General features: G+C 41.6%; 6 protein-coding genes across 6 annotated transcripts; 4 read left to right on the top strand and 2 right to left on the bottom strand.

Moving 5' to 3' along the window:
• Nucleotides 1-2,120: 2,120 nt before the first annotated feature.
• On the top strand, nucleotides 2,121-2,657 carry NdufV3 (NADH:ubiquinone oxidoreductase subunit V3). Its single transcript, XM_065489422.1, has 3 exons — nucleotides 2,121-2,240; nucleotides 2,292-2,403; nucleotides 2,455-2,657. The coding sequence occupies exons 1-3, from the start codon at nucleotides 2,190-2,192 to the stop codon at nucleotides 2,586-2,588; spliced, it is 297 nt and encodes a 98-aa protein (XP_065345494.1). The 5' UTR covers nucleotides 2,121-2,189; the 3' UTR covers nucleotides 2,589-2,657.
• Nucleotides 2,652-5,905, bottom strand: LOC135943033 (CWF19-like protein 1). Its single transcript, XM_065489420.1, has 9 exons — nucleotides 5,763-5,905; nucleotides 5,545-5,711; nucleotides 5,393-5,494; nucleotides 5,145-5,341; nucleotides 4,344-4,652; nucleotides 3,532-3,818; nucleotides 3,099-3,246; nucleotides 2,889-3,049; nucleotides 2,652-2,837 (listed from the first exon to the last, which is right to left on the bottom strand). Exons 1-9 carry the CDS (start codon nucleotides 5,780-5,782, stop codon nucleotides 2,699-2,701), a joined length of 1,530 nt encoding a protein of 509 aa, XP_065345492.1. The 5' UTR covers nucleotides 5,783-5,905; the 3' UTR covers nucleotides 2,652-2,698.
• A 537-nt stretch (nucleotides 5,906-6,442) lies between these two features.
• Rtc1 (RNA terminal phosphate cyclase 1) lies at nucleotides 6,443-8,845 on the top strand. Its single transcript, XM_065489421.1, has 5 exons — nucleotides 6,443-6,652; nucleotides 6,705-7,111; nucleotides 7,168-7,342; nucleotides 8,350-8,605; nucleotides 8,657-8,845. The coding sequence occupies exons 1-5, from the start codon at nucleotides 6,526-6,528 to the stop codon at nucleotides 8,811-8,813; spliced, it is 1,122 nt and encodes a 373-aa protein (XP_065345493.1). The 5' UTR covers nucleotides 6,443-6,525; the 3' UTR covers nucleotides 8,814-8,845.
• A 492-nt stretch (nucleotides 8,846-9,337) lies between these two features.
• LOC135943981 (transcriptional repressor CTCF-like) lies at nucleotides 9,338-12,903 on the top strand. Its single transcript, XM_065490652.1, has 4 exons — nucleotides 9,338-9,549; nucleotides 9,947-10,088; nucleotides 10,145-10,474; nucleotides 11,895-12,903. The coding sequence occupies exons 1-4, from the start codon at nucleotides 9,510-9,512 to the stop codon at nucleotides 12,295-12,297; spliced, it is 915 nt and encodes a 304-aa protein (XP_065346724.1). The 5' UTR covers nucleotides 9,338-9,509; the 3' UTR covers nucleotides 12,298-12,903.
• A 518-nt stretch (nucleotides 12,904-13,421) lies between these two features.
• On the top strand, nucleotides 13,422-15,410 carry LOC135943181 (zinc finger protein 64-like). Its single transcript, XM_065489626.1, has 3 exons — nucleotides 13,422-13,655; nucleotides 13,711-13,811; nucleotides 14,403-15,410. The coding sequence occupies exons 1-3, from the start codon at nucleotides 13,471-13,473 to the stop codon at nucleotides 15,395-15,397; spliced, it is 1,281 nt and encodes a 426-aa protein (XP_065345698.1). The 5' UTR covers nucleotides 13,422-13,470; the 3' UTR covers nucleotides 15,398-15,410.
• A 1,199-nt stretch (nucleotides 15,411-16,609) lies between these two features.
• LOC135943871 (uncharacterized) lies at nucleotides 16,610-19,908 on the bottom strand. The gene is made up of 20 exons (XM_065490537.1): nucleotides 19,892-19,908; nucleotides 19,764-19,836; nucleotides 19,651-19,715; nucleotides 19,495-19,597; nucleotides 19,224-19,438; nucleotides 19,104-19,169; nucleotides 18,574-18,622; nucleotides 18,453-18,523; nucleotides 18,304-18,397; nucleotides 18,029-18,255; nucleotides 17,902-17,980; nucleotides 17,797-17,846; nucleotides 17,707-17,742; nucleotides 17,549-17,663; nucleotides 17,389-17,498; nucleotides 17,275-17,337; nucleotides 17,193-17,226; nucleotides 17,067-17,131; nucleotides 16,916-17,018; nucleotides 16,610-16,865 (listed from the first exon to the last, which is right to left on the bottom strand). The coding sequence occupies exons 3-20, from the start codon at nucleotides 19,672-19,674 to the stop codon at nucleotides 16,618-16,620; spliced, it is 1,752 nt and encodes a 583-aa protein (XP_065346609.1). The 5' UTR covers nucleotides 19,675-19,715; nucleotides 19,764-19,836; nucleotides 19,892-19,908; the 3' UTR covers nucleotides 16,610-16,617.
• Between the last annotated feature and the right edge of the window lie 2,535 nt (nucleotides 19,909-22,443).

Below are 22,443 nucleotides of genomic sequence, written 5' to 3'. Positions count from 1 at the left end.
ACTCGTCAACATTTTTCATGATTCGTGAAGATTTCGCATGTTTTTGGAAAGAAATAGAGCACAGAAAAAAATAGTCGATCGTCTAAGTTTCCCAACCCTAGTGCTGATGAGTAACTCCTACAAGCTCAGGAGCACAAACGTATGCATCAATGACTATTTGCACCCCGAGGATGAGAAGATTATTCTGCTCGATGCGTGCAGAGCTGCTCGGAAGGCTGGCATGCGTGTAAAATTAAAGAAAAATTGCTTGGTCGTTAATGGTGTAGTAAAGACTATCGCGGATATTCGGAAAGGGAACTGGCTCCCCGCCGTATGGCTACCATGGCGGTCACGTTAAAGGACAGCAACAATAACCAGAGCGTTGCCAGCACATCGCAGAACAGCAGGGGCCAGGCGGCGGCGGCGGTGGCAGCGAAGAAGCCCCACCGCCAGACTGCCATGCTCTCACCCGACAATCCGCCCCTCGAACCCCGAGCAGACCTGTCCCAAGGTTTTGCCACCACGCTCCTCAACAAAAAGAAAGCGTCCAGCCAGACAAAGGTTGCGGGCAACTCCCAGAGGGGATAGGAGTCTCGAGAGGGTGACGAGGTCAGCGACAATGGACAGCCGAGAGAGCAGCGAGGATTCCTGAACTGGAGCTTAAAGGTGAGATATTATAAATTTTGTGTGCGAAAAAAACTCGAAAGAAAATTTTCATTTGAAAGCGATCAGTCGCTAAGTCAAAGAGCGGATTGGTCATCAAATTTCTAAATTTCAACCAACATCCACCATTTTTTTCAGTTTAGGAGAATTGTTAATAAGGAAATTAAATAAAAAAAATTATTAAACATTATCTAAATACTATTCTTTTGTCCAAAAGGGCGGCACTACGAAGACGACTGCTGGGTTCTCGTGGATGAAATGAACAGTCAGGCGGCGTCCCGATTCAACAACAACCGCTTCGTGGACGGTGGCAACAGGTTTCCTGGAGAAATTCAGGCTTATAAATCCTCTTGCAGGCCAAACACGTTCCCTAGTATTGAAGAAATTGTAAGATGCTGGTAAACCGCATCACGAGCAAAACGGTCACGAGAAAATGCGCGAAAATAAGCAAAATGTTTTGGTCAATAAATTTGCATTACTTGTATATACCAATTGTGTCTTTTGGATCGTAAAAACAAACTCTTGACACTCGTGCCGCAATCCAAAAAGAGCTTTCTGTTTCCCATTCAGACGCCATCTTGGATCTGCGCAGTGCGAACCAATTTTACCGCACTTTTGGCCCCCGCTGATCCTGAGGAAGCTGCGGAAACTGCAAGTGTTGGGAGCAGTTGCAAAATGTGCATTCTTCACTTTTGACGTGCTGAAAATTAAAAGAGGTTCAGCCAAAACTTTATTTTTGGAAATAAAAAACTTTCCAACGCGTTTCTACGGAGCATGGCTGGACTGCTCACTGATTGGTGGCTGATCGACACCAATTTCTCAATTTAAACAAAACACAACAACATTAATACGTGTCTTCATAGCGGTATGTTTTAACAGGGTTTTTCTGTAAATATTGTAAATATAAATGAAATTAAAATAACAATGAAGCGGGCATTATCTTTTCTCCAACTTCCTTGACGACGACGCCATCTTGTTGCATCTGATCTGCTTAATTCGCGAATCTGGCCCCTGCTGATTCTGATCTTAGATCCGAAAATATGGAAAATATATTAATATTCATGAATTTCTACCATTGGAGTTCGGAGAGGCGTTGATTTATTTAGTTTTCCCGCCATCCAGTACATCAAGATCACAGAGCTACAAGCAGTTTCAACTTCTCCAGCTTTAGCGGCTAGAGTGCAGCACCTGGCAGCACCAATGTAATTTTAAGAAAGGTGGGTGTGGTCACTGAATGGTAGACGACAGATGAGCTGAAACTTTTATACCGGTATATTTAAGAATAACTGGATGTAAAAAAAATCATTAAAACTCTTGAATTTTCCTAAAATCATAATAGAAATAATTCAAAATGCTACTTATGCGAATTTTCTTTCATAAATCTGAATTTATAGAATATTTAACTTGAAATAACTGAATTGTTCTCAGAATTATACCGGTTTTTTTAATGGCCGCTCGCTACTCTTTTAGTCTTTTATCTTCACTCAACAAAAACAACACAGCTGGTGGTGCCGAATTCGCTGCCGATTTTCGAATTTTCTGGGAAAATGGCCAGCCAAGCGAGAATTCTTTCCAGACTCGTCAGTCCCGCGCGAACTGTGAGTGCCCAAATCGCCATTTTAACTTCCGAAATAAACCAAAATTCGCAGGATTTGCTCCGCGGAATGGTCTCGCAGGCCAAGAGCCCTTCTGGCGGCCCCTCCAGTTCGATTCCCAACGTCCAGGGCCTCAGCGCCAAGTGCCTCAAGGTCCCCAACGAACGTAAGAATTTTCAAACATATTAAAAATAAAAAATTGATGATTTTATCGCAGCCGTCGGTCCTGGAGCGAAAAAGGACGGCGCCTACAAGAACCCCGAGTACTACTGCTACAACGACACCTCCTATTTCGAGGCCGAAATCGAGATGGCCAAATATAGAATTCCTCAGCCATCCAACAAGAAGTAAAGGGACTTAATTCTTGATTTAATTGCTTGTACAGATGTGATAGTGAATAGAGAAAAACATGACTGTTTATTCTATTATTATTTTAAATCTCCCTGGAAATATTTACAGATTTACACAGTAAAATCGTAAGGTTGGAATTCCTCCCTGAAGTTGACCGCGTTGGCTGTCTCCTCGTCCTTGCTCACCTGGCAGTCCTTCCAGTCCACCTTCTCAGGCATGTCGAGCAAGCTAGGCCCGACCACAGCCTCCCTGAAACGACCTGATTGCAACTTTTCTATATTAATTGATTCCGTCACCCACCTTCCGAACTGCAGGGGAAAATTCTTTTTGGCAGTCATGTACAGCTGTTCGCCGTTCGGCAACTCGACGTGGAAGTAAGGGGTGCCCGCAGGTGCCACCTGGCTCAGGTCAGCGTGGTCTGGTAGCTCGGACAGCTGGAGTCCTTTCTCCTCAGCACACTCCTGATATTAAAATTTTGAATTTTTTCCGGGAAAATCACCTAGTTCATACCTTGAAGGCTAGTTTGGCTTCCGAGGCGGCCGAGGAAGGGATGGGAATGACCTGAATCTGCATGTGCATCGTTCGGTAGTTCCGCTCGAAGAACAGGACAGCCTTGTTGTGCTTTTTCTTGAAGAATTTCTTTAAAGCAGACTTGAACCTGAAAAAATACTTTTCTTAAAGGACCCGTAAACTTTGAAATTTTAATTTTATATTTTGTCTGGGACGCTTCCTCATTACATTAACAGTTCAAAACAATTAAATTTGGAAGTAAAATGGCGGCAAAGTAGCAGGTAAGTCACTTTAAGAAAAAATGTAATTTAAAAATGGCGGCCCAGATAGAGGCGAAGCGCTTTCAGGGAAGATTTCAATACAAAAATTGCGATTAAGAGGATTAAAAAATGGCGGCAAAGTAGGGTTCCTTTAAGAAATTTCCCCAACTAACTTTTTAACCTCGTCGAGGACCTCTGGAGGCAGCTGGGAGGCGGCTTGGTGGTGCGTCACGGGCGTGATGAGCACGTGATGAGGCGTGAGACCACCCTTGGCCAGGGCCAGGTACACTTCGGTGCCAACGCTGATAACCATGTGCTTCTCAACCTGCGGACTCGACAGACAGAACCAGCACGGACCCTGATTCGCCTGCCCCTCGCTCCTTTCCCCTCTCTTCTGCTTTTTGCGCGCTCCTCCGTCGGCAGGCGCATCCATGTCGTAGAAAAATTGGTTTGATCCTTCCTGGAATTAGAAACTTTGTTAAAATGATTACCAAAATGACCCTGACGGAAGGTTACAATAAAAAGATCGACACTAACGCCTGAGTACAGGACATTAGAACGCTTTAGTAGTCACTTAAATGGTTCTCTTATTGTTTTGCTCCTAGAAAACATTTTTTACCCTGAAGGTGATGTACCCTGAAAAATTAAGGTACCTGATTTCAGATAATTTCAAAATCTGTAATGGCCCAGCTGTAAACAATCAGTTTTCAATATTATCTCAATGCAAGTTGGAAGGTAAGCTTACCCTGGGAAAGATTCAACACCCTGAATAGAACCTGGGTCAAATTTCACAGAAAACCTGATCCCATTAACGTAATTACAAACATTTAAGCAAAAAATTCGTTACACTGTTGTGAGGGCCTACCCTGAAAAAGTTGCCATACCCAGAAAACACCCTGAAACTAGTAAAACGTGCCTCCTAACCCTTGAAGTTAATAAATATGATTAATTTGAGCCCTTTCTTCATCAATCCTGAGGGCCTTACCCTTTTCGTTGCCGCCCCTGGCAGGGACGTGGAATTGGGATAAGGGCACGGCGTCTCATCTGTGGTGCGTTGGGAAAGCTCACGGAGCGGCGTGAAAATGACAGGCGTCAGGCTTAGGGCGTAGAGCCACTTGTCCTTTTGTCCGACGGACGACATGCTGATTAGCCGCGTGCTCAGGTCGATTTGGTCGCCGGTGTCGTGGTTTCGGTACGGCGCCCGCTCAAAGAAGAATGAACGCAGCCCGCAGAAGTGGTAGCGAGGCTTGATTTGCACTGCCAGCCAGCTCAGCAGCGCCGAACCTTCGATACCCTGAAAAGGTTTATCATGAGATTATTTAAGGAAATCGTATATTTTTTATTATTAAATATTTTAAATTAATTTTAGTTGAGGATTTAGTTGTGAGGGCGTTTTGTAAAAAATTAAATTGCGTTTGTGGGATTAAAATGGCGTCTAAAATCTTAAATAGCGTTTTATGGCGCCATTCCCAACAAATTCTGAAGATTTTTTTAAATTTAAACGCCTGAAAGGATTTTAAAAAAATTTAAAGGGTTTTTAATAATTGGTTGACGCGTCCTTTAATGTTAAATAATTCTTTCAGAGCAGAATATTAAATTTTGAGTTTATAAATGGCGTTTAATTGCTTAAAATTGCGGTGTAAGTCTTCAAATAAATATTTTTGCTCAAAATGGTGCGTTTTAAAGTTTTTGATAACAATTTAAAGCCTTTAAAATTTTTAATAATAATTCAGAGGCATTTTAATTTTTGGTTGACGGGCCCTTTAATGTTAAAAATTAATTTTACGTCTTTAGCCCCCTGCGGCCACTGAGAGGAGAGCAGAATATCGACGCCCTTGAAGTTGGACTGGTTTCGGAGACACGTATCTCGGACGGCCGTGACGTCTTCTGCTGTAAAAGTGCATCCGTCCGACCTGCCGCCCTCCTTGCCACTTACATACGCGATTTTCAACCCTTCGGACGTGCTGAATAGGCCCCGCTTGCCTGCAATAAATTATTTAAATTAAAATCGATGGTTTAAAATCTAAAACTGACCCAGATAGTTGACGTTTGGACAAAGCTCGCAACCATTTGAGTCTGGAAAGTTGTTGAGCATCTTCGAGTCGCTCGGACCGATCACATAGGTCGGCACCGGCACTAAAATAATCAAATTAATTTGTTAAAAATATTCAAGGACCTGTTTAAACCTTCAAAGGTGCCATTTCTGTAGAGATTCCACTCGGCCGAGTTGGAGCCATCGCCGAAAAAATTGCCAACGCACAGCAGGTAGTCGAACGGCCCGTTCTTTTTGTTGATGCTCTCTACCCGCGAGAAAAACTTGTTAAACTTGCCATTCACGTCGCCGCAAACCAGTCTGAAATCGCAAAAAATTAACAAAACATTTTTGAATATCGTCTCGTCTCACATTTTCAGCTTCTCCGCCATATTTAGGGCAAATTTCTTGCGTTTCTCTTCTTTGAATAACTTCTAGTGAGTGTGGATGCAGAGCCGGCAATCGATAAACAACAAACTTGGACCAGTAAATAAACAAAAACAAAGCTGCAAACCCGGCGCTTATTGTTTGATGCAAAAGCAGCTGATAACCGGTCACGTGACTCAAACAAGCGTTTCCATTGATTGAAAACCGGTATTTAGAACAAAAATGTATGACTTTTGTACGGGAATTCTCCAATTTTCCCGCTAAAATCACTGAATTTATTCATGTTTCGATTTAAAATCCTATTTAAATTTAAATTCTGTGAAGAATATTTCAAAAAGCGCCAAAGACATTGCTAACCCAATTCAAATGATAACCGGTTACCGGTTGTTTGACTGAGAAATCGCGTGCCTCATACAACCGTTCCCATTGGTTGAAAACCGGTATTTTTACTTTTTAAACAAGAATGCATGTTTTTTGGAACAAATTCTGAAATTTCTCCTAAAGAATCACCAAATTATTTTCAATTTCGATCTAAAAAACCTAAATTTACTTAAATTCTGTTAGGAATTCTTCGAAACTGCACCAGTTTTTTCAAAATTCTCAACCGGTTTTACAAACGCAAACTCTCGTCCGCTCTCGTCTCACCGGTGGCGGCGCTAGTAGTCTGGTAAACAACAACACGTGTGTCGATTCGCAGATTCGCATTCTTCTCGCTCTTTTCGCACCGAATTTGGGCCTTTAGACCGCGATGGGCGAGGTCATCACGTTCAAGGGCAGCAACTTCCTGCGGCAGAGGCTGATCCTGTCCTGCCTGAGCGGCCGCAGCGTCCGAGTGACTGAAATCAGATCGGGAGACACCGAACCCGGTCTTCGAGGTAAAATTTTAATTAGAAACCACCTCTCAAAAATTAATTACTTGGCCCGCAGAATACGAGGTCAACCTGATTCGCCTTCTGGACAAGTTGACGAACGGCAGCAGGATCGTAGTGTCCGAGACGGGCACGAGCCTTCTCTTCCAGCCGGGCATCCTGGTCGGAGGTGGAGGAATCACTCACGAGTGCTGCGTCCACCGCGGCATTGGCTACTACCTCGAGGTGCTGCTCGCCGTCGGACCCTTCTGCAAAAAGCCCCTGCAATGCGTCCTCAAGGGCGTGACCAACAACCAAATCGATCCGTCCGTGGACGCGATCAAGGCCGGTGGACTGCCGGTGCTGAAGAAGTTCATTCTGGTCGACGACGGACTCGAGTTGAGGGTCGACCGGCGCGGCATGCCCCCGGCCGGAGGGGGACAGGTCACCTTCAAGTGCCCTCTCCGCAAACTCCGCCCTCAACAGGTATACATTTTTATTTACCTGTCGGTAAATTAACTGATTATTAAATTTTTATTTAGATTCACGATGCGGGGAAGATAAAAAAGGTGAGGGGCGTGGCGTTCGCCCTGAGAGTGTCCCCCGCCATGAGCAACCGACTTGTGGACGCCGCCAAAGGAGTCCTCCTCAAGTTCCTGCCTGATGTCTACATCACCACCGATCACTGCAAAGGCGCCAATTCCGGAAAGTCGCCAGGTGAGACCCTGACCCTGAGAGGTTGTTCATTCATGAAAGATGACACTGATGAAATTAATTTTGCTGCAATCTCCGTCCTCTGGTCTCTTCTATATTTTAAAATACCCTGAGGAAGGTCTTTCGACCTGATTTGACTAATTTTTCCCTGAAAAGAGTAAATGTCCTCTGCCTGATTGAGAGTTATTGTTGCCTTGCCGTATAAAGGTCATTTGACCTGTTTTCACCCTGAAAACCTGAGAAAACTTCCCCTTAAAGTGGCGTTTGACCTGATTTCATCTCTTAAAACCTCTTGGCTACCTTTCCCATATAACGTAGAAGCCTTAAGACTTCTTACCCTTGAAAATGTCTGCAGGATAACCCTGAGTTCCTAGGAGACCCTCCCCTGAAAAATCATTTAATTTAATTGAAGTTAACCCTGATTAAATCGCTTGGCTTACTTGTTCTACCTTTATCCATTTAAGGTCATATGATGTGTTTTACCCTGAAACCCTGAGATAACTTCCCCTTAAAAATATTTTACCTGATTTTATCTGATATTCTTTTTGCTACTTTTCACTTAAACTCTAGAAGCTTGAAGCTATCATACCCTTAAAAATGTATTTCGACCTGATTTGACCCTGAGTACCTGGGAGACCCTCCCCTGGAATGACTTTACACCTGAGTTTTCTCAAATTAGTGATTTTGCTTGAGAGCTTGTGCGATTTTTCCGTGTTCAAGACCATTTTGTCCTGTAATTACCCTGAAAACCTGATATAACCTCCCCTTAAAGCGGTTTTTTGATTTGATTTTTCTATGAAATTCTTTAAGCTTCCTGTCCCTTCAAGGTTGAAGTCTTAATTTCCTTGAAAAGGTCTTTCGACCTGATTTAACCCAGATCACCTTGGGACACTCCCCTTAAAAGCAATTTCCATAATTAACCCAAAATGTCTATCAAGTTTAATTCGGGTACATCTGTAAATCACACCCTGAAATCTCGGTTCACCCTGAAAATTGTGAAATCTGCGTAGGTTTCGGTCTGTGCCTGTGGGCGGAGACTACAAGCGGTGTTGTGTACACATCGGACGCGGTGTCCCGAGTCGCTTCGCCCGGAGAGGCGCCGAGCGTGCCTGAGAGCATAGGAGAGCAAGCTGCCTTCCGCTTGCTCGAGGAAATTTACCGCGGCGGCTGCGTCGACTCAACCTTCCAGAACCAGGCAGCAATCTACATGGCCCTCGGCCAGAAAGACATTTCCAAGTGCACGACGGGACCGCTCTCTGAATACACGTGAGTTAGAAGTTTATATTTAAATGACCTGATATATAATTTTAATTTCAGGGTGCATTTCCTGAGGCACATCAAGGACTTCCTAGGACTAACGTACAAGCTTGAAACACGGCAAGAGGAAGACGAAGAACTGCGATTAGGGGCCTCAAAGGTCGATGTCACTTGTATAGGAATCGGTTACTCAAATCTTGGAATTACTACTGTTTAAATAAATGTATTTTAATTATATACTTAACCAAATGTTTATTTGTTATTGACAAAGGTCGTAAATAAAAGTGAGAATGCGTAAAGTATGCAACGTGCAGTGCTCCCATGCGCTCACCCATTCGTTGCATAACTTCGGTGATCGGATAAAAACCGGTATTTTTTACGTCATACGATCGTCGACCCTATTTACATTAATTTTATATTATTTTTTATTTTTCAAGAGAATTTACACGAAATTAACTTAGAAAAACTTGAATATTAACTATCTACTGCGAATGAAGAACAGTAAAATATTAATTCTTGAATTAAAAAACCGGTTTAAATTTGAAAACTCTTGAATATTACAAACCTTTCCCTAATATCAAATCTAACTTCATAAAATACATGCTGGCGATAATTTCATGGATGAAATACCGTCACAATCCCCATTTTTAAATTTTCAGATTGCCCTAGCAACATTTTTGGTACCGGTTGTACTGCTCACACAATCGCTTGTTCATCTCTCCGCGCTACGCCCACTTCTAATTATCTCCGCTTCGAGAATGGAACAAAGTGCCAAACTATTTTTCCATCCATCGAGCTGATTTCCGCCTGTGTAGCAATCCAGTACTTTTAGAGTTCCTTCCAAATTTGTAATGTAAACCAGGGTATAGGGGCCTTTCGGCTCTGGTGAAGACGAGTAGAGCCCGTGAAACCTATGTCTAAAATTCGCACGCGACTACCAAAGGGACGGAGAGGTAAAGCATAATTTTTTCAATTGTTTTAAACCTCTTCATTCACATTCCTTGGGATTTTTAAGCCCATCAGGTCCCAATAACACCTACGAGTGGATTTTATGAGGCCCCAGTGGCCGCAAAAAGAAGTTTGGGCTCAATCGTGGCCATTTTCTCGCCTTCCCGCACCGAGTTATTTCATTTAAATACCAAACATTTGTCCGTAAAGCCACTGGATAAGTGAAAACCAGCAAGTGGCATCTCCCGTTGAGCTATTTGAGCATTTTTTCGAGTCACTAAACTAACCACTTTTTGCCATCTCTGGCATTGAGAAGCCATTATTAGATCTCCGAACAACTAAAATACTCCTGATAATGCCGCCGTGTCAATTATAGGGATAACATTGAGACAAATTTTGCAGTAAATATAAGCAGCGATGACGAAGAGGGGATAAAACGGCAGAGATGCAACGCCTTAGCCGGTCAGAACTGCCTCTACTGTGGCAAATGGCTTGCCAACATTCGCCAGCACATCCGGAAAAATCACAAGGAGACTGCCATCAGGTTGGCTATTTGAACTTTTATAATTATTCTGATAATAATTGGCGTTCTTCCTGCAGGTGCGAGTTGAAGAAATGCTCGACCTATTTCCTGACCTTGGAACAACGCAACGAACACGTGAACGAGGTGCACGGAAAAGTGGTCTTGGACGTGAACGCCGGCGTGTTCCCCTGCATCTTCTGCAAAAAGACGTTCCTGCGGAGGAAAGACCGAAAGCAACATATCGAGCGACGACACTCGGACATGGCGTTCCAGTGCTCAAACTTTTTGTGCGTGGCCGTGTTCACCAGCCAGGCGGAACTGGACGCCCATTACCAGGCCAACCACGCCAAGGCGGACAGTCTCAAATCTTTTCAATGCGACAAGTGTGAATTCCGCTGTAATAACTGGTGAGGATAAACACTAAACACAGGGTTTGCCAATTTTTTTTGCTCTTTCCGAGGAGGGGGAAGGGCGCGCACTGCACTAGCACGAATGCTGAATTCCGAGTGCGAATAACACCGCGAACGGATTGAATGGGCGCACCAGGTCGCACAGGGACCCAGCCCACTCAAGGGCCACTTGCCTCCGCACCGAGGACTGCATTGAAACGCTAGACATTTGTCCCGTGAAGCCAAATCACGCATGCTGGAAAGGTGCAAACCAGCAAGTAGCGAGTCGGCGCCGGTGCGCCTCCCAGCCCGTCGAGCAATTTGAGCAATTCGAGTCACTAAACTAACCACTTTTTGCCATCTCTGACATTGGGTAGCCAGTATTAGATCTCCGAACTGCTCAAATACCTCACATTGCTTTGACACTCCTGAGAGTGCCTTAACAATGCGAGCCAACGGGCTGGTTCAATGCGAGCCAACGGGCTGGTTTCGCGCCAAGAAAATTTAAAATTTTCGGTCTTTTGGTAAAACCTGTGGCTTTAATACTGATTTTTAATTAAAATGCTTTTTTTGCAAACCCTGACAAAACCTGATTAAATTAAATTATTGGGAGGGATTTAAGATTTTTTTATTCCTTCAAATGCGGTTCATCGGCCGATCTGGTATCCACCTATACCTGATCCATCCCTGACCGGTATGAAGTCAGCTCCAGCCGATGTGATCAATTAGAGCATCCACCAAACCCATTTCGCTCCGCCTAGAATTTTAAAATGCGTATCATAAATTTCCTCAAGGTAAAACCTTTCCGTTGCTGCTGATTATTTGAATTATGTTCAAGATTTAAAATTGCAGAAATTAATTAAAGCCAAATTGACGTGTTGTGTAAGTCTTTCGTGCTCAAAGCCGTCAGCAGATGGCGCCATCGTGTATTTTGGTAGTAAATTTAATTTGAAGGCACTACCGCTGCGATTCCAGATTTAATCCTGCCACTGTGCATTCTTCCCTCAATATGCATTGTTTTGACGTGCTAAAAACAAAAACCGGTTCAGCCAATCACCGTAGAATCGAGAAAAACTGTTTCAGAATTATAATTATTTTCTAACGTTTGTACGGCAAATGGCTGAATCGATATTTATTTTCAGCACGTCAAAAGAAAGAAAATCAAGTGAATAATGCACAGCAGCAGGATTGAGTCTTAAATCTAAGCGAAAACTCATTAAAATCTTAAAAAACCACTGGTGCCATCTATTGGTGGTTCCGAACACTAATTAATAGCTTACGCAACTATTAAATTGAATCAATTCGATGAGTTAGCCCTTCTAGGCGATGAGGAGGGATATAAAAAAGTGGGTGGATCCAATCGGCAAATTTTCCGCATCACGAATAATTTGTATCTATTAAAAACCTTTTTCTAATAAATCAAATTAAAAACCAACAGGAACAACCTGGACAGGCACGTGAGGCACATGCACGAGGAGAAGACGGTGCGCTGCTTCGTCTGCTCGAAAATGTTTCCGTCGGAAAGAGCAATGTCGACGCACGTGAATGATAGCCATTTAACCAAACACTGCCGCTTCTGCGACCTGAGAGTTCCGGTGATCGAGCGTTCGAGACACCAGCAGGCAGTGCGTTGCGAGCGCTGCGACCGATCGTTCCCCTGCGCCGGAACCAATGACATGCATAGCCGATATTGTGCGCCGTTGCCTATTATTAAGACTGAAACTCCGGAAATTCCTCAAAAAGACCCTAGTGACGACGATGACGATGATGATGATGGATCGCAGTTTGTCATTTGCTTTAAAGAAGAACCTCTTGATGATGAATATGAAGTGTCAGATTAAATGATTGATCTCGGTTTTTTGGTATTTTGTTTAGTTATCGTAGTTGCATTGGTTCTTTCGATTTTAACGAACTTCCGTTTTGATTTCAGACTCAAAATCCCGCTGCTGTTCATTTTTCTTCTGGAATTAATTCCTTGGGCTTGCTGAAAACAAAGCAATCCACCAATTCGTCGATTTTTTTTATTTCAAAAAATAGATTTTCGAGATTCCACGGCGATTGGCTGAACTGATTTTGGTTTTCAGCATGTCAAAAGAAAGAATATTAAGTGGAAAATGGACAATTGGCAGGTTTGGGTCTGAAATTGCAATAAAAAGCCTTAAAATCGAAAGTATTCGGTGGCGCCATCTGTTGGCAACTTCGAAAACTAAGCAACGTGTGAATCTTACAGGAAATTAAACATGTCTAGATCTAGAATTATGAATTTTTTGTGTGAAACTAAAATCAAATAGTTTCAATTTTTAATTTTAAAAAGTAGTTCTATTTTTCAAAACTTTAAGAAGTTAAGGAATTCTTTCCCAACGATTTCACTATCTTTCTAAGGAGGAGAGCAGGAAATGATTAGTTATAATTGATATGAAATAAAAATTTTGCGTCTGATGACCGAACGACAGAAGAATTTCATATTTTGTGCGTAATTCCTGATTTGAAAATAAAAGTGTGCATTGCCTCCACATCAACATGGCTGCGTGTCGCGTAATACCTCTCCGATTTTCCACCAGCTACTGGCGGTTTCCCCCACTTCTCATTTCTGACGTCACACAACGGCCTTGGGACGAAGCGATCATCAACTCTCCTTCCGTGAAGCGGCGCAGCGGCTGCGTTCGCAGCAAATGCCGGCGGTGTAAATGTGAGGAGTTTAATTCTTTTATTCAAAATTCTTGCTACGAACATTTTTAATAATTACAAAACAAGCTCTACTCAAAAATTAAAGCGTGATTTATTCAGTCATCATCTCTAAATTTAATAAATGATCTCTTCAACGAAAATCCTCGACTCCTTTTCTCACACTGCTGGTCGGAGTGGTCTGTTCCCCACCTAATAATACTTGATAAAAGTGACGCGATCCGGCTGGCGCCCCTGCTGCACCGCTTGCTGCCACCGCTGCCAGCTGCACTGCGCACGGCACACGGGCAGGAATCCACGATTGTTGTTTTCGCTCTCCTTCAGCAGCGATGTCGAAGCAAAAGCCGCTTTGTATTATATGCGAGCTACCGACCGCGGATGGCGGCATCCCTTTCGCGCAGATGGACAGGAAGAAACTGAAGACCTGGCTGCCGATTAACTGCGGGGGCAAAGAATTACCCAAGAACGTCAAGGACAAGCACCTTATTTGCTACTTTTGCATCTGGCAGGCCGAGTGAGTTGAACGAGATTTTTTATTTTTATTCTCTTTTTTATCGAATTTTTTCCAGGTTCCTCGCTATATATGTGTACAGAGACGAGTCTTTGGCGTGGTGGCCGAAAAATATCAAATACGACCGTTACAGGAAGCAGTTGCGAAAGAATTTTTTAGGTAAGAGGAGTGTTTGGTAGAGTGGTGGGGGAAATTTTGTATCACCGGATGCTGAGAAACATCCGGAAAATCATCGCGAATTCGTTCGTGCCGCGGAAATTTGGCCGATCATTCGCCACACCCACTTTTATAGCCTTTTGCATGGGAGTTTTATAGACCCGTAGTGTTCGAAGCCGCGTAAAGATGGCGCAACCGTGTACTTTCGTAATAAATGTAGTTTAAACGCAATTCCGCTGCGATTTCAGACTCAATCTTGTCCCTGTGCATTCTTCATTTAATATGATTTATTTTGACGTTCTGAAAACCAAAATCTCTAGAAATGTCTGATAAGATTTTAAATTTAAAAAATAGTTTTTCACTATTCTACGGCGATTGGCTCAACCGATTTTGGTTTCCAGCACGCCAAAAGAAAGCGTTTTAAGTGAATAATGCACAATTAGCAAGATTGAGTCAAGAAACCGCAGGGGAGAAGCCTTAAAATTAAATTTATTACGAAAGTCTATGGTGGCGCCATCTCTTGGCGGCTTCAAAAACTAGTCAATTTAAATTGAAAGTTGCCCTGTACTGATGAAATTTACAATTTATTTTCAGAGGGAAACGCAGACCAGTGTTGGGTGCAATTAAAGGTGATTGACCTGCCGAAAAGCGAGAAGGAAACGGAGAAAATCGTAAAGAAAGCGCAATCGAAGGTGAAGAAAATGTGCGTCTACTGCTGCTTCGAGTTCAACCTTTCGGATTTGCGAGACCACACGGAGGCGAAGCACAAAGACTTTATAAAATGCGATATTAAAAAATGCATCAACTATTTCCTCAAGACTGAAGACAAGAAAAAACACATGCAAGAGTGCCACGCAAATCCCCCCAAAAAGCAAACTACGTCGAAACGCTCGATCTGTGATGTAGAAGAGACAGTAAAAACCAGTGAAATCCCTGAAAAAACTAAAACCACTGAAAATCCCAATCCTGAATTAACATGTCCTCCCCAAGGATGCGACCAGTCTTCCCAAACCGAAACCGAAAAGCAAGAAGAGCCCGTCTTACCATCTCACGAAGAAGATAAAGAAGACGCTAAAAAACTCAAACTCGACTCTGGCGATGAGAAAGCCGTTCCTCCCGTCCAGGAGTCGTCATCTATTAGATGTACTAGCTGCGAAGAAAAGTTTTCGGCGGTAAAGGACCTTATGAGTCACTTTAAAACCAAGCATATGTCTCAAATGTGCATAATCTGTAACGTAGAAATTGTCCCCGACTCGAAAGTGCGTCACAATATGTCCGAATCGAAATGTTCGCTCTGCCAGGAGTCTTTCAAATGCTCGGCTTTGCTGCAATCGCACTGGAAGAAATGCCCGATGGTCCAATTCAAATGCAAAGAGTGCCCAAGAGCTTATCAACACCAATGGCAACTCGAGCAGCACGTGTTAAAAGCACACACAAAACGGCCGCCTGGAAACGACACTGCGCGCACGTTCAAATGCGAACCTTGCCAGAGATTTTTTGAATCGGACGATGTTCTCAAAATTCACTTGCGTGACATGCACACCTTTACCAAATTCTTGCTTGTGAAATATGTGAGTAATAATAAATAGTGATATGTGAAACGTGAAATTTTGCACTGTTCTTATTGATTCCCGCTGGTTTCAAGGATAAATGACGTTCTTTCAATTTTAACCCATTTTGAGGCTGCGCAGTAAACTTGTGCGCATCTTGAGTATGCGCAGTACGTTCAGATCGCTTCTTCATCTCCCAGGGAGACTGAAACTCATCACTGCGCACGCGTGGACAAAATCAAAACCTTCTGCGCAGTCGTAATTCCCACCAGGTTGCGATCTGTGTTGTTTCCCGCCGGAAGAAGTCAATAATGGCGGCCAATCAGGAGACAGTCTAGCGGCCAAAAAGAGGCGTGCCGAGCTAATTATTTTACCCCCGCGAATTTTGTTACATTTTCATTAGCCTGTTTTGCCATCTAACGGTCGATTTGTAAATTACCGGGCTAATCAAGTAATCAGCTGATAGTAAAGAAATAACAACAAAAATATTCATTGTGCTGAGATGACGATAAAGTCGAATTATTCCTTCCCTTCAAAGCGGATCTATTTATGCGTGGCGGAGGACCTCGTACGCTCTGATTGGCCAACAATGACCAATCAGAACGTACGCGCGGAAATAGCTCGCTTTTTAAAAGTTCGTAAAATTCGCTGGCTGCTCACAACTCGGGTTATTCGCGGTTTTACCAGATTTAAAGATCTCGCTTGTTTATCTCACTCTGCGTTTTTAGGCAGCACGAAAGAAGTCGCCCTCCCAAAGTTTTCTCCATTACATTCGAGCTTGATCGCGGTCTCTCCGTCTCCATTTTCGTTAACTGCATCCACTTCAGACCGTCTACCAACCTCGCCACGAATTAAAGTGAGTAAGAAAATAGACGCGGATTGCGGACAGGCAGCGGGCTGGAGTGCTTCAAGCTCAAATTTCCTTTTTGGAAGAAATAAAGAACTCAATGAAAATCATACCTACTGTTTGTAGCGCTATGCGCAAATTCAACGCTATCCTCTATGTACCAAGAATTTTCGATGTTGTTGTGTTGTTAGTGAAAAAGTAGGCGCGGCCATGAACCAATCAGCGCGCTCGCGTGCGTCACGTGATCGGACCTTCTCTCATTCTCGCGCGAAATGAGAGTGCATTCAAAACAAACATGGCGCCAGCTGGCCAAAAAGCAGCGAAGACAGGATGAAATAAAGGAATTAATTCTTTGTTCAATCTTATTGCCCGGATTTATTAGCCGAATAAAATTAGATATCAATTCACATTATCACACAGGTAACTCTTCACAGAACGCAAAGCATTTGAGTTCGTCTCCCTCGACGTTCAAATAAGTTGCATTGAATGTCGGTTGGAGAAACAAAGACAAGACGGAGAGGAACGGGTATTTGTCGATACCAAGCCACGGCCACTGCGAGTTGTTGAATTCGGCGTTGGAAGTGCACCAACGAAAACTGTTATCCGCCGTTCCTTTTCTGCTTCCTGAGAGCCAAAGCTTCATGGGTCTGGGCATCCCTCCTTTTTAATTTAATATAGATTAAAATTAATTTTTATTTTTGTTTCAATACCTAATGGTGCAGCGACTATGCATTTCAGTTCTTCAACCGTTTCGAGGGAAACTAAATTAAGTCCGTACTGGCAGCACCAAGACGCGGCATCACGCACAAAAGTCTAAATAATATTTTTACGATTTCTTAAAATTGATGCATTTATTTATACTATTTTATTTCCAATGAGATAGCGCTTTCCACAAATGTCCGCGATCAATCCGCCGTCTGTAGTTGCTAATAAATATAAATTGGCCCAAATTTATTAATTAATTTTAAATTTAATTTAATTTCATACGGCCATTCGTGCGAAAAATGGTTCTGAGTGATTCCTGTAGAGAAATTAAATTAAAATGAACCAATAAATAATTTAAAAATACGTTTAAGACGCAGGGGTAGTCGTTATAGCATTGGCCCATGGTCGGTTTCAGCGGAGATTCTTCCTAAATGGCAATTCAGTCATTTTAAATTAAATAAAAAGAATATTATCCTACTCCAGAAGAGTTCAACTCGACGACTTTGATGACGTTTGCCAGCAAGGTGGGCGCCTTTTCCTGTCCGCACTGGCAAACCATGGCTGCCGTGTCGCATTCGTCCATTCCCTCTGTTTTCAAATTAATGAATTAGACTTTTGTTTCATTTAATTGATCATACGCAGGTGCGAGCACTCGTCCACGACTTTGAAATCGTCCATCATCTGGGTGTGGTCCGTGGAGATCAGCTCGACTATTTTAATCAGTTGCTCGTCCACGAAACGACCGTTCAGAAACTGATTTTTTATTTATTTATTATTTAAAATTACGCAAATTTACCAGCCCTCCATTCTCGCTCAAGCATTTCAAGAAACACTATATTTAATTTTTAAAAAAAAAATCTTTTGAGCGGCAGAATTAATGATTTACTTTGATCTTGACGTCAAATTTTGTGTTGTTGAAAATGTTGTCCTGCTCCACTTGGTTTAAAAATTGCTATTAATTAAATTTAATTAATATAAACAATTTGGATACAAATCGAAACGTTGAAATTGGCAGCACACTCGTCTTTCAAAGCTCTTCCGTGGGTTGACGCGTTTAAAGTGTCCCTAGCCTGTTTTAAAAATTAATTAATTCAATTTTAAATAGTTTTAAAAATCACTTCGCAAATAAATTGTAAATTTTTATCGCAAAACTCTGTGGAAAGCGTGGCGTTGGCTCCACTGGCGTCGACAGTCAAGCATTTGCTGCCTCCCAATAATTGCGGCTCTCCGCTGCCCCAAATCGCGTTTCGCACTTTTTTGTTGACAGCACACCAAGCGAACGTTCCGGAACAGCCGTTGTCCGTTCCGGAAGTCCAGTATTTCCCCGATAGATTCAACTGATCCCCTGACAAATCATTTAAGGATTAATTTTAAGATTAAATTGATATAAAACCTATTATTTTAGACAATCCGTCATATTTGTAATCAACGTCGAGGCTGAGCAACTTCATTCCAATCGAGCAACAAAAGGAAATGGCTTGAAACCACTAGGATTTAATTCAAATAATTTAAATTTGATCAATTCTATTTAATATTTTATACCGATTTCGCAGAAAGACTGAACATAAACGTTCGAAACTTTATATTTTTCCAAGTTCCAAATTTTTTGGGATCTAAAATTTCGTAAAACATTAATTCAATGAATTTAAAAAATAATAAAAACCTGTTAGATATTTAAACGAAGAGTCCGGTGCAGACGAATAAAGGGAAAACTAAAGCAAAAAATTATAAAAATCCCACGTAATTGACCAGTTGCATAAACCCTAAGTGTTCGAAGCCGCCAACAGATGGCGCCACCGTAGCGTAGAGTTTCGATTTTAAGGCACTTCCGCTGCGATTTCAGACTTAATCTAGCTACTGTGCATTCTTCAATTAATTTGCTATTTTTTGACGTGCTGAAAACCAAAATCGGTTCAGCCAATCGCCGTAGAATCGTGAAAAACTATTTTTTGAAATAAAAAAATCTTTTCCAACGTTTCTACGGCGAATGGCTGAACCGATTTTGGTTTTCAGCACGTCAAAAATTAGCAAATTAATTAAAAAAAAAGCAAAATAGCTAGATTGAGTCTGAAATCGCAGCGGAAATGCCTTAAAACAAAATTTTTAAGAAAGTCTGTGGTTGCGCCTTCTGTTGGCGGCTTCAATAACTAAGGGTTTATGCAACTGGTCAATTAAATGATATTTATCAAATACATCTTTGGCGCAGGAAACATTTGGGCAGCTTGGCAGAAAACATGGTGGAGCAGGCGTCGTTTTTCCCTGAATAATTTAAATTAAATAGAAACAACTCTCATTCAAACAAATTATTCAAACCTTGCAGGATAAAACATAGGTGTTGGAGCAGTTTTTCTGGGTCAGCTCCGTTTTGTTGTTTTTCACGAGCGCAATGTGGACGCAGTGTGGACCCTGGCTGGAGGGAAAGTCCGGAAATGGTTCGGAATTGGTGTAATAGCCCCATCGGAAGGTATTGTTGTCGAAAAGCCGGCGGCCAGACGTCCAGTAATTGAAATTGTGCTGCCACACTTCCTCTTTAAAAATCAATGGATGAATAATTGTGATTTTAATAATTTTGCGTTATTCGTACGTTTAGTGAATGCTTTAAAACAGTCGAATTTCGCGGAAGTTTCAAACGCCAGCGGCTTCATTTGGATGCTGAAACAAGACCTCACGTTTGCTTCCCAAGTCACCTAAAATTATTGATTATTATTTATGTTTTAAAATAAAATGAGCTCTCTCTCACTATGGCCCTCCCAAATAGGAACATTTCTCCGCAGATTTCTCTCCAATTTCCGTAGCTATGTGGATCTAATTAAAAATAAATAAAACGCTAAACAACTATTAAAATATTTTAACTTATTAGATTATCGTTTCTGTCAAAAAGGGACGCGTTTTTCCCACTTTCCAAAGTTGAAAAATCGAATAAAATCTAAAAATACAAAATGCAATATCTTAAATACTTTAATTTGCAGCATTAAATTTACCGGAGACCGAGTTGTAGTACTTGACTGAAATGCAGAGGTTGTGCTAGTTAAATCTGGGCTTGACTTAAGATTAAATTTATGATTAAAATCGTATTATTAAGAAATGCAGCAATTTTACAGATGATATTGGGAAATTCGAGACGGAATTAGACGAAACAGAGCTCGCAGAAACAGAACTGGATGGAGAGGAAGCAGCAATTGCCTAAGATATAATTAAGTTACTGTTTAAAAATGATAATCTTTTGTTAAAAATTTACTGCAGTTGTGCTGGTTTCAATCTTAGGCTAAAATGGTTTTAACAATAATTAATTTAATTGGGAAATTGTAATTTTAAACCGCACCATGGTGTTTGTAGCTGAAAAAATTGTTTCCAGCGATTCTGAACTCGTTGAGGCAGGCATTTTGGAACTGGAATCAGTGGTGAGCTTCGACAAAAAATTGTATTAAAAATAAAATTATAGTAAAAAAGATGTTACTGGCAAGATGGGTGTGGCTTCTGAAATAAAATGCTAGAAAATCGACTTTAATCGAGAACAAACCACGATTAAAAACTGTAAATACCGTCATTGTTGTTGTTGAAGTTGATTTAACCGTTGTAGATTCTTTCAAATCGAAAGAAATCGTGCTCGAGTTGCTGTTTATGCTTTCTGTCATTTCAGAATCAGTGGCGGTGCGCTTCGAGAATAATTCAATTTTAAGTACATTTTTTTAAAAAGAGATTTTACTGGCAAGCTGATGGTTGTAATTTGTGAAATAAAATGCTAAAAAAACCGACTTGAACAAGCATTTAGGACGATTTAAAACTGAATTACCGTCGTTTTTGTTGTAGACGCAGTTGATTTAACTGTTGCAGATCCTTTCAGGTCGAAATTATTCGTTTTTAATGTGTCTGCTACTTCAGAACCAAAAGTAATTTCATTTCCTTTCGCTGTACTCATTTCTCCACTGTTTAATTCTGTTTCTGTGACCGACTAAAAGGGGAAAATTTAATTTTTAACGATTAATTCCGATTTAAATGTACTTCAGCAGTTGTCTTCCTATTCCTTGCATTGTTTTCTTCTGTCTGAGCGGCTTTAGCAGTAATTTTATCGTGTAGAATTGTTTGATTGGATGATTTTTTCTTCAAATACTTCACATTAGAGCAAGATTTCCGTCCGCAGCATTTGATTATGTAAACGCGACGCTTCATGGAATTCAATCTGATCGGTTTTAAAACTCTTCCGCCCTTCAATATTATCCTCGACTCAATCTTATGGAACGAAGAATTAAAATATTTTCCGTATATTAAATAATAAACAAGCAAACCTGCGAGGCAGAAAGGAGCAGCAGAGCGAAAGCGCATAATATTCCCAGCTGTATCGAGTTCATTTCATATCGCAACTACTGCATGAGCTCATTGCAGACAGAGCCAACACCGTCACACTTCCTGTCATTGCGCATTTCCGCAGCTTTTCCCCGTTCCCATGGATTGTTTCATGGCGTTTCACCGATAGAGCGAACTGCTGCTTTTCTATGACGCAATTCATAAAAGTTTTTCTGAATATTCAGTTAAAAATTCGCAAATCATTGGGGTCCAGATTCACGTGACGCGCAGAGACAATGGCGTCTGATGGTACAAACGTAAAGTTAAATTTGCTTGGAAAATATATCATGAAAAGGAATATTTTTATTGTTTTATTTCTTTACTAACAGCTGATTAGCACGGTAATTGGCGAATCGACCGTTAGATGGCACATCAGGCTGTTGGAAAGGTAACAAAATACGTGGGAATTAAATTATTAGGTCGGCACGCCTCTTTTTCGACGCTTCTGATTGACCTACTGGATTGGCCTTCATTATTTCGACGCCATATTCACTACCGACCGGCGGGAACCAACACAGATCGCAATCCGGTAGGAATTGCGGCTGCGCAGAAGGTTTTAATTTGGTTCACGCATGCGCAGTGATGAGTTTCAGCCTTCCTGTGAGATAGAGAAGCGATCTGAACATACTGCGCATGCATAATATGCGCAAAAGTCTACTGCGCAGCTTCAAAATGGGCACAATATAAAATCCCAATGTAATTTCTTTACAAAAAAATGATTAGCCCGGTAATTGGCTAATGGAAATGTAACAAAATACGCGGGAATGAAATAATTAGGTCGGCACGCCTCTTTTTCGACGCTTCTGATTGACCGACTGGATTGGTCTCCATTATTTCGACGCCATATTGATTTCTGACCGGCGGGAAAACCAACACAGATCGCAACCCGGACCCCGGTGTTGCAAATATATTATTTTATTATCTACTTCAGGCTGAAAAATAGCAGGTATTTGTCAATTGTTGAAATTAAAAAGATGTAAAAAGATTATCTAGCTGAATCTTAAATTAAAGATTTTATGAAGCTAAAGACATTTTCGCATGTGAAAAAACTAATCTTAAAAAACACACACACAATCTGGTTTGTTGTTTATGCTGCCGGAGAAGACAAACAAGCAGCTCATCTCCGTCAGCACACATTGGGGGCAAAGTTCCTAATTTTAACTGCGCATATTTTTATCATCTGAGCGTC

This window comes from Cloeon dipterum, chromosome 4, assembly GCF_949628265.1.
Source record: "Cloeon dipterum chromosome 4, ieCloDipt1.1, whole genome shotgun sequence".
In the NCBI taxonomy this organism is placed as follows: domain Eukaryota; kingdom Metazoa; phylum Arthropoda; class Insecta; order Ephemeroptera; family Baetidae; genus Cloeon; species Cloeon dipterum.
The sequence above is the reverse complement of the archived record's forward strand: the minus strand, read 5'-3'. Positions and strand labels throughout refer to the sequence as shown.